At 42.5% G+C, this 10,959-nt stretch overlaps 2 protein-coding genes across 2 annotated transcripts; one reads left to right on the top strand and one right to left on the bottom strand.

Moving 5' to 3' along the window:
* Positions 1–218: 218 nt before the first annotated feature.
* On the bottom strand, positions 219–6,299 carry tmem208 (transmembrane protein 208). The gene is made up of 6 exons (XM_042227469.1): positions 6,138–6,299; positions 2,959–3,054; positions 1,968–2,027; positions 1,735–1,871; positions 983–1,067; positions 219–897 (listed from the first exon to the last, which is right to left on the bottom strand). The coding sequence occupies exons 1-6, from the start codon at positions 6,141–6,143 to the stop codon at positions 760–762; spliced, it is 522 nt and encodes a 173-aa protein (XP_042083403.1). The 5' UTR covers positions 6,144–6,299; the 3' UTR covers positions 219–759.
* A 58-nt stretch (positions 6,300–6,357) lies between these two features.
* LOC102306351 (stomatin) lies at positions 6,358–9,361 on the top strand. Its single transcript, XM_005939161.3, has one exon. It carries the CDS (start codon positions 6,478–6,480, stop codon positions 7,330–7,332), a length of 855 nt encoding a protein of 284 aa, XP_005939223.1. The 5' UTR covers positions 6,358–6,477; the 3' UTR covers positions 7,333–9,361.
* The last annotated feature ends 1,598 nt before the right edge of the window (positions 9,362–10,959 follow it).

The following is a 10,959-nucleotide window of genomic DNA, read 5'->3' as shown; positions in this document are numbered from 1 at the left end:
AAACATGACATTTTTCTTCTTCTTGGATTGATTTTAAAATCTGACATTTCTCTGAGAGTTACATTTTAAACCCATGAAACACCTGTCAGGTTTATTTTCACCAAAACCAAATTTTAGTCTCGTAAGGAAACTGATAATCATCTCTCAATCCTTTAGTCGCGTTTAAGCCAAACATTACGTCTGCAAATAAATAAAATTTTAAACTCGAGACACTGAAGGAAGATTTCTTTTGTTTATTGCAAAATTGTTTCAATTTTCTTATTAAAACTCACTGGCATTCAGTTGATTTGACGACAGCAATAACTCATAAACGTCTCTTGATTCTCCGATGAATGCTCACAGTTTTTGAAAAATAAAACAAACCGTGCACCACAATAAAAGCGGCACTGACAGATTCAAAGAAATTTGGACTCATCTTGCTGTGTAACTGAAATCTGACTCACTGTAACTCAAACCTGCATGGGACAGCGCAGCAGCATTGTGCAACAGCAAAAACCCCTAATCTCTGCCTGGGGACAAATTACATTTGGGCTGTAATATTATCTAAATAAGGAATAATTTGTTTCATAACTTCGGGAGAAAACTCAATCACAGGAAAGCAGAAAGAAAGCAAACACGGAAAACGAAGATTCCACAAGATCAGATCTGGATTGAGTTTAATTTAATAACTAAATTTCTTCCTGAATAACTTATGAATTCCTCGCCATCTTCTAGATTAGATTCTGCGTATAAAAATACTGCTTCGCCTGCTCTGCAGCATCAGAATCGTCTCATCTGCCTGCGCTCTTGTCTTCTCTGCTTCTTCTCGTTCACCTCCTCCGGCGCCGACGGGCTTTCTGCCATAAACCAGGGGCCCAGGAAGTTTACCCACAGCAAGTAGAGGGCACGGGCCGGGGCCTGGCACACACACACAGGACAAACTTAAATTATGACGTGTGTGGAAAACAAAATGAAAAGAAGTCGGGACTACAAAAGCTCTTACCAGCAGCCAGAGATACCAGAAGTAAGAGGAGATGGTGCTGAGCACTTGCACTATGGCTGTGAGCAGGATCACGTCCTTCAGGTGTCTAAAACCAGAATTAATCATCACTGAAAAAGAACATGTGACCACAGCAAAGGACACAGAGCTCTCATCAGGCCGCCTGGACCTTTGCACACGTGCCACGGTTCAGGTGGTTTCCAGCAAATGTTTCACCTCGGGCTCCTCGAGGCGTTACAGTAAAGCCACATTCACAGTCTCATCTTGGAGTCTCGACATGGAGTACAACCACATGAATGTCTTTTGGGGTTTTTTAAAGTACAAGCGTGTTACTGGCAACACTCCTGACCTCAGGCGCCACCTTCAGGCCTGCACACTGGAATCTTCCTATGTTTTCATCCGCAATGAGGTTCCTCCTCACAAAAAAGTCAGGTCGGGCAGACACAGAGGTTGATGATTTGTGATGGACAATTTAGAGGTCCATCACCACTAGAGATTCTCTATTGATGTCTGGAGAAGACGGTGTTGTACGGGACAGCAGCCAAATCTAAATCTGGTGAAGCCTTTGCTTGAAATTGAACTACTTTTATAAAGCGCTCAAAAAGATGAAGGAGCACTTTTTAATCAGACTATAGCATCAAGTCAGTTAAAGTTGTGGGATATTGATCTGGTCAGGATGTTAATCGGTTTCAGCTGCTTTGGTCTTTATGAAATTATCAACAGGTGCACTAGAGGGGGGACGAGAGACGACTTACTCTGCCATTCCCTGCTCCATGTTTAGGTCTATCCCTCCGTCCAGGAGACTTCCGTCGTCAGCAAACGCCGGCTTGGCCATGGCTGCCATGGAGCGGTAACTCCCGACGTACACCGCCAACGCGAACACGAGCAGCAACTGCCAGAGGAGTCGTAGAAGAGTTTTAAAGCCAGAAACATTCAATCCTATTTGCGGACATTCACAGTTTAAATTATGGTCTTTAAATAAACTCACCCATGTCCAAAATGTGGACGAACTGTAGAAAACCAAGAAATTTACAGCGGCGTATATCGCCTGCAGAGGAGCACAAGAGACCTGCGATCACTATTTCAAACAAATTATGAATTACATTTTTTAAAATAAAAATGCACCTAAATCAATATATAAACACTAGAGGTGGGAATCACCATACATCCCACGATACGATATTATCACAATACTTAACGCACGATACGATATTATTGCAATTTTTTAAAAATATTTTGCGATATTCAGATTCTGTACATAAAGGTAAACTTTATCAATATTCATTTTATCTAATAACAAAGTCTCACACTCAGTCTTTCTCTCATTTCAGTCAGTTTTATTGTTGACAAACTGAACGGTTTGTATTACAGTCTAGTCCAACTTAACTGAATGCAACCATCTGGTACAATTATAGCTATTCTGAACTATGCAATTTATGAAAACTATGCAGCCCATTCAGCAACTGAAGAATTTGAAAGTAAATTAAAACAAAATATAATTTTACATTAAATAAAAAAGTTTTAAACTTAATTAAAATAAAACATGTCTTAAATTAAAATAAGTAAACTGTCATGTTTATTGCTGCCAAAAAAAAGTTAAACACATTTGGACAGTGAAGGAATGTCAGGATTCTTGCTCAGAAAAAGGATCAACATGCTCTGAAGTCAGGCAGTTCCAGTCCACAAAAACTTTTTTTGTAACAAAATATCGATTTCTGCTGTCCCTGTATCGATACATTATTAGCAAACAAAATATCACGATACTACACAGTATCGATTTTTTCCCCACCCCTAATAACCCCTAATCCTGAGTGAGACTTAAACTGATATTAGATCTGAGTGTCCCAAATAGTCAAAGCTTCAGAAAATGAAGTGTGAACACGCTTTGATCCCCTACGAATCAATTTCTCACCCTGGAGACCCTGTAAAGGCCTGAAAACATGACTGAAAACATCCAAAAACAACACAGAGCCTCTTACATTCGCTCCGAGGATGACTCTCGTGTAGAACTTCAGAGTGGCTTCATTCTCCTCGTAGATCTGCTTCTTTCCCTTCGTGCCAACTTTACCTTTGGGCTGATGGGCAAAACACAGAGGGCAATGACAGCGTTACCATACGTATCCAAATATTTTAATTAAGGCAGGCGCAAAAGCTTTCAGATACTTCTTTCTTACTGTATGGTGTTTGGCTGGATCTATCAGCTTCTACCATAAATATCTGAAATAGAAGAACTCAACTCATCTAAACCACCAATGTGTGTACGTCTTCAGAGTTATTAGACTACAACTAGGTAGGGAACAATGTCTTAAAATGAGCAGGTAATCTTAGCGAAGATGTCACCTCTGGACTCGAGCTTCTCTCCAGTGATGATAAAGCACCACAAGACAGTAACACAGTGGTTGTTCCACTGGCCCCACTTACATTTGGACATAAAGCATATGGACTAGGGCTGTGCGATATGACCAAAATCTCATATCCCAATATAAAACATCTATCGTCCCAATAATGAAAAAATTTTATATTTTCTGTAAATTCTGTGACTCTCGGGTAGGTGAATTGTTTCCAGCTGGGCGTCGTGTAACTGGAGTCGAGTGTTTTAACCGATGCATGAAACTACACATTTTTAGACATAAGTTGTAACGGCCGCCGTTTTCTTTGTGAGTATTTATTACACGGCGTGCTGCGGGGAAAAGCCTGTTCTAACGTTTGAGTCTAAGGTTTATTTTTTAGCACCTGACGCTCTTTTTTGCTTCTCATCCGTCAATACTCTGCATACTTTTTCACGTGATTCCGTTTATTTTGAAAGTCTCAACAGGATCTTGAGCTTTATTGTGAAAGGTTTATGTGGAAAATAAACAAGCGGACATGCGATGGTTTTACGTTGTTGCATAAAAACAGGCGCTTGTCCGTCCGTAGTGTTGTTATATAAAATATAAGAGAAAGAGAAAACTTTAAGAAATTAATATAGCCACTACAGTGACCATCAAAATAATGAAAAGATATTGCTGTAAACAGTTTATTTTGCGACACCACGAAACAAATGATAGCGTAAAATGAAACGATAGACGTTTTTATATCGTCATCCGATATATATCGTTATATGAACAGTCCATATTTTGGACTACACTTCATTTTCCCCAAAATTAATGTAAACACTTTAAAGCACATTTTTCACGCTTTTCCAACCAGCCAGAGGAGCCATTCCAGCCAAATATTGCGAGTTTTCTAACACCTCTGGTTAAGAAATGGCTTTTTTTTTTTAAACGCCGTTTAATTATTCAAAAAGGGCGCCTTTAATCCTCGCAAAGGGGCGATAGAAAACCGTTCAGTGCCTTTGCAATCCCCAAAATGCGCTGTTATGATGTCGGGGCAGCATGGGTATGTGCAACTTGTTTTTTTGCGGATGCCATGATGCTGACCCTACCACGATGCCGCCCTGGGCAACTCCCCATGTCGCCCATATCTACTGGTTGTACGATTTACAAATGCATGAGCATACACTCAGAACGTTAATTCACTTCTTCAGTCCATTAAATACGACGTTACTGTGATATAAAAAACAAAATTAGGTTTAAAAAGTGCGCCCTACAGAAGGAACACAGATTAAAGCTTCCACTCACATGAAACCTTTTCATTATGTTTTCAACTGATGATATCTGACATGATGCACAATAACTAAATATCAGTGTAGGGGTACAGTATCAGTAATGAATGAAGTGTGAAGGTTTTAGCAGATAAATGTAATCGTCTTTGTCAAGATCAATTTTGTCTTCAATGTAAAATATGATTTTAATGCACATTTTTATGTGATTACATTAAAAGTTTGCCTTTGCTCTGTTTATTGTTCCCTCTGCAAAAATACAGGCCCAAACCAAAAGATGTTTAAATACCTTCTTCTTCTTCATCTGCCTCCATCTCACCCTATCCCTAGCATCCCCCTTTATCACACCAACACTCTGTGCGTCCTCCTTCACTACATCCATGAACCTTCTCTGTGCTCCTGCTCTTTTCCTCCTGCCCGGCAGCTCCATCTTCAGCATCCTTTATTAAATATATCCTCTATACATGTCCGAACCATCTCAGCCTTGCTTCTCTAACTTTGTCTCCGAACTGCTCGACCTGTGCTTTAACTCTGATGTACTCATTTCTAATCTTGCCCATCCTGGTCACTCCCAATGAAACTCTTAGCATCTCCATCTCAGACACCTCTACCTCCTGCTATTCTTCAGCCACAGATCATCCCTGACACTCATCTCCACCTGCTCTACTCTCTTCTTCACCTCTCTCTGTTGTCTTGTATGACTGACTCCAGGTATTTAAACTCATCTACCTTCAGTATCTGTCTGATGCAGGGCAGTGCGTCAGCAAGAAGGTCCTGCGTTCAAACCTTTTGGCTGGCTGGTGCCTGTCTGTATGAAACGCTTCTCCCATACTGCCGATACCAATTCTTTTAACCTGTACAGGCAGCTTATGTAGGGGAGAGCAGTGTGTCATGATTTATGACATGAATCATCATCAATTTGCATATTCTGAACACATTTTAATGACCACCAAATCACTGTGATTTTTACTTAGTAAAATGAGTTAACACAACAAAACACACCTTTCAGCTTTTCATGTATTTTGGGGACCTGGAGTGTAAATGTGCCTGTCTTTAAAGCACTTTGGGCTTCAGGGACAGGGCAGCTTCTGTGGTATCAATGTGGCCATAAGGTGTAAATAAAATAAAACAGACATGGGACTCAAAACGAAAAGGTTCAGACATTTTTTCATAGTGTATATTTGAGGTATTTCTCTTTAATTCCCCCCCATAATTATGATAATAATTTAACACAGCTGAACTGAATCGGATAGAAACAAAGTATCCGCGCTAGTGTCCAATACCAGCGTCGGTATCGACACTCCCGATACATGGATCGATCCCTTCCACCTCTACTGCATAGCAGCACGCGTGAACGGAGCCGGGGTGGGAGAGATCAAACGTGAGAAAGTGACAGAAATCAGATTCTTGTGTTGAGTTTGTTTTCACGCCATCGCAGAACAAACCGCAGGCTTCTGATGCTCTCTGCAGCTGAGTCGGTGCATCAGCTGCGGTACAGCATTGAGGAAATGTGGAAGTGAACTACTCAGCTCTGCCGCATGTGTGTGTGTGCCTCACCGCCATTCGCTCTCCGGACCGGTGCTGCTGCTGCTCTCCTCCGCTGCCGTCTTCTTGGACATCGACCTCCGAGCCGCCGCTGCCGCTCTGCTCGTTACTGCATTAAACCCGTCCAGACTCTTGAAACACATCAGCACTCACGGCTTGTGCGGGGAATAGCAACACATCCGGCGCACGATTATGGCATCATCAGCTCCATTTCCGTCTCCTGCGTCTTTGCGTAATCGTTGTGTAGTTTTTTTCTGTTTGTGTTTTTTCAGGAGTGCGCAGCAGCTGCTCCAGTAAACTACTGCCATCTTTACCTCAGCTTAACAGTTAGTTCAGATTTTGGGCCCAGACAATGGCTGGCGACAACGAGGACACCGCCCTGAAAGAAGCCAGGAGACGTGAGCGTCAGGTAACTTTGGAGAATACTGACTCGGACATCGGGTTTTGCGGCTGGCTGCTGGTCGGCCTCTCCCTCCTCCTCGTGCTGCTCACCCTGCCCTTATCTATCTGGATGTGCATCAAGATCGTGAAGGAGTACGAGAGGGCCATTATCTTCCGCCTGGGGCGCATTTTGCGTGGTGGAGCCAAAGGACCGGGTTTGTTCTTCATCGTGCCGTGCACCGACAGCTTCATTAACGTGGACATGCGCACCATCACCTTCGACATCCCACCTCAAGAGGTTCTGACCAAAGACTCGGTGACAGTGAGCGTTGATGGCGTGGTCTACTATCGCGTCCAGAATGCCACCCTGGCTGTGGCCAACATCACTAACGCGGATGCAGCCACGCGCCTGCTGGCCCAGACCACCCTGAGGAACGTGCTGGGCACCAAGAACCTGGCCGAGATCCTGTCCGACCGCGAGGAGATCGCGCACAGCATGCAGTCGTCACTGGATGACGCCACGGATGACTGGGGAATCAAGGTGGAGAGGGTGGAGATCAAAGATGTGAAGCTGCCCCTCCAGCTCCAGAGAGCCATGGCGGCTGAGGCAGAGGCGAGTCGCGAGGCCAGAGCCAAGGTGATCGCCGCCGAGGGGGAGATGAACGCGTCGCGGGCGCTCAAGGAGGCCTCCCTGGTGATCGCAGAGTCTCCGTCCGCCCTGCAGCTGCGCTACCTGCAGACCCTCAACACCATCGCTGCCGAGAAGAACTCCACCATCATTTTCCCGCTGCCGCTGGAGATGATGCAGGGCCTCATCAAACACTGAGGAGGCTAAATTCCACACACTAACACAGCACGGATCACCTGACATATTACACAGTCCCTCCCTCTGTTAGGCATTCCTCTGTAACCATCAGGTAACCGAGTGGGCTTATTTTCAAGGTTTCCTATTAATAAGCCACGAATTAGTAATTATTGGTGTGGCACAGCTGATAGAAAGTTATTATATATAACACTGCTGGGGTGGGTTTTATTGTGAATTTCCACTTGTGGTGTTTTGCAGTGAACCATGGCAAACACACCTACAGCAGCCCAATTTACTGCTGTAGAAGCCTTGAGGCAAAGCCTAAGCCAAACCCCTTTTTTACATAGCAGGGATTGAAACTCATAATTAATTATATTAGGGAATTTTACAAGATATGTCATAGATTAAAAAATAAATAAACTGGGATGAACACAAATAGAGTCATTATATAAAAAGCTCATCTCTCCATCAGCTCTTGTCCATTCAGCATGCTCGCTCAGTCAGTCCAGAGCCAGAGGTGTCAGACGCCCAGCAAAATCTCCAGCGGCTGGCTCGGCGTGCCTGCCAATAGCTGACCGCTGACTGAATTCGGAAATTGTGTATGAGCCTTAAACCAAATCAGCGAGAGTGCAGTTTAACTCTTATCTTGTTACATTTTTGTTACAACTGTAGAAATTGTGAGTTTAAGTGCCTGATAGATATGTGGTCTACAGCTGCACACACACACACACACCCTGGTCTATATATTTCTCAGCACCGGTACAGCTGCCAGCATCTCAGTGCTGCAGTTATTTAAAGTGTTTTCATTATATAAGTATTCTGACTGTACTGCCTGTTACTATTGCCAAAACCTTACTGAATGTGTTTTAGACTAATTTTAAGTGTAAAACTCGGACTAACCTTAGACCTGACATCATCGTTGTTACCTTTACCTTTAGTCTCTCCCGCTCGTTGGATGTGATTGTGAGGATGAAGGACAAAAAGCTGACATGTTTGTGTGAAATGTTGAATTTGGGCTTCAAACCTTGAATGCTGTGAATATTGTTAATGTAATGTATTCCACTTCGCTCCACTGACCATGAAGAAGCAGGGAGTCGTGTTTGAATAAGCTGGTCAGAAAGCGAGGATCAGTCAGAGTTACCAAGTAATTATACAGACACATACACACACAGCTTTTCTCTAGTTGCCACTATACTGCTACATTATAAGCTGAAACAAGTCGATGGTTGCTGAACTTGTGTGTTTACTCTAAACTCTCTAATGATCCACAGCATGTAACGGGTGGACAAGCGGTTCAAACACCCACAGATTCATCTGACACAGTCAGAAGATGGGCCTGAGCAGCCACGCCTCAGTACATGGCTGTCAGTTGTTTCTTTTATCTTGTTCATCCCGTCAACCTGTGTGGCTTCATTGGCTGCTTAGGTGAAACAGAGGCTGTAAATCTTACAACCAAAGGCCTTAATGTACTGACATGTATTCATTTTACAGTCCAGTATCACTCTATGCACTTCTATACAAAGTTATCTAAAGAAGTTACTTTACCTATTTTATTTTTTTTTAATGATATTTTATCACTTGCGCTCAAAAGCCAAATACTAGCCTTTGTATTAATCTGTAGTATATCTGCAGCTTGCATGTGTTTCCCTCTTTTTAGCATTTCAAGAACAGAGTTTCTAAATGTAGCTTGCATTGTTTAGTCTGTCTGTGATCAAGCAGTGTTTTATATATAGAGCCCTGTGAAGTTTATTATAGTTTTGCTGTTGCCTCACGAAGGGCTCGGTTTTGTGGGACAAACAGGTTTAAGTTACCTGTCGCTGCAGGATACAAAGGCTGTGACATTATACTACACTAACTTTTATCTCTTTTTTTGCTGTTACAGTGAAAGAGGAGTATCAGATGCTGTGGAGCTTATGTTAAGTCAAAACATGTGTGTTGAAGTTGGATTCAGGATTATTGTTGGTGTTTGCTTTGCTGACAAACGTATATGATTTTGTCTTGAGATATGTATATGACAGATAAAGGTGACAAATAAAGATCTGACTGAAAAGCAAGTCTCATCATTTGGCAGCTGTCTTCAAACACAGTAGGGTACTAAACTGGACAACTTATGAACAACTGTATAAATTAGCTTTAATTTAAATGATCGTCGGGACAAAAAAACTTTTTTTGATTGTTTTTTTTTATTATTAAAAAAAACATCACATTCTCTCAACAGCCACTTTATTAGATACATTTCAGCAGCACTGGGTTGGACCCTCTTACTTTCAGAGCCTCTTTAATTCTTCATGGCACAGATTCAACAAGGTGCTGATTTCTCTGGGATTTTGGTTCATGTTGATGTGATAGTGTCACACAGATTGGTTCGTCCATTGCAGCAGAAATAAAGACTCCTGAGATCAGACTCGTTTCCACTCTCCTGTTGTTCAGTTAGTGAGTCCATATGAATTACAGCCTTGGTTTCCTGTGGCACTCGGTGCGGTCTTCTGCTGCTGTAGCACATCTGCTTCAAGGTTCGACATGTTGTGTGTCCACAGATGCTCTTCTGCATACCTTGGCTATAACTAGTGGCTGCATTTTTGTCCGGAGAACTGCTGCTCATTGGATATTTTCTCTTTTTCAGGCCATTCTTTGTCAATCCCATTAGATCAGCAGTTTCTGAAATACTCTGACCAGCACCAATAGTCATGCCAGGTTCACTCTTTTTTCATCATACTGATACGCAGTTTGAATTTCAGCAGGTTGTTTTTACCGAGTTGCTGCTCTATGTTTTGGTGATTAGATATTACATTAATGAGCAGTTGAACAGATATTATACCAATAAAGTGGCAAGTGAGTGTCAAATTAGCCAAAAAACAAAAAAACAACAACAACCACAAAACAAAAAACACAACTAGTTGGATGAACTTACCCCAAAATGTTTTATTTTTCTCTTTGGAAGTTATTCTTCCACCAGCCTAGCTGTTCCTGAATTCTCCAACTAATTTGGATTCTTAGAGTGCCAAACCTCCTTCCTGTAGTTGAAAGTGAGTTGTGAACAATGGACGGGGTTCCATCTGCTGGCCATTTCTAGAAGTCGCACTAAATAAATAAATAAATGAATAAATACATTTAAAGCAGAAACGATGTTTAGAATAGTTTTGCTATTCAAGTATTGTATTTGTTTTTTATGGGGTAAGGATATAATTTCTTTTATAGGGTAATATGATTTTTTTTTCCTCTAGAATTTAATGTCATGGTTTAAAATGCCACAGTGCTGTCAGGGTCTCCTGCATGGGGTGGGAGATGTTGTCCAACAGAAATGACAGCTTAGCCACCATTCTCCTGTCACTCAGCACCTCCACTCTGTCCAGAGAGCATCCTAGAACAGAGCTGGCCCTCCGGATCACCCTGTTCAGTCTCTTCCTGTCCCCAGCAGAGATGCTGCTGCCTCAGCGGACCACACTGTAAAAGATGGCTGAGGCCACCACAGAGTCATAGAAGGTCTTCAGGAGTGGGCCCTTCACTCCAAAAGACCTGAGCCTCCGCAGCAGGTACAGCCTGCATCTGAATTATGAGTCCGGCCAGTTTATTGTTCAACAACAAGGTACCTGTAGCTGTCCACAGCCTCAATGTCCATACCTTGGATGTTCAGTGGTTGCAGTGGAG

This window comes from Haplochromis burtoni, unplaced genomic scaffold (assembly GCF_018398535.1).
Source record: "Haplochromis burtoni strain Fernald_Lab_line unplaced genomic scaffold, NCSU_Asbu1 Contig_263, whole genome shotgun sequence".
NCBI lineage: Eukaryota > Metazoa > Chordata > Actinopteri > Cichliformes > Cichlidae > Haplochromis > Haplochromis burtoni.
The sequence above is the reverse complement of the archived record's forward strand: the minus strand, read 5'-3'. Positions and strand labels throughout refer to the sequence as shown.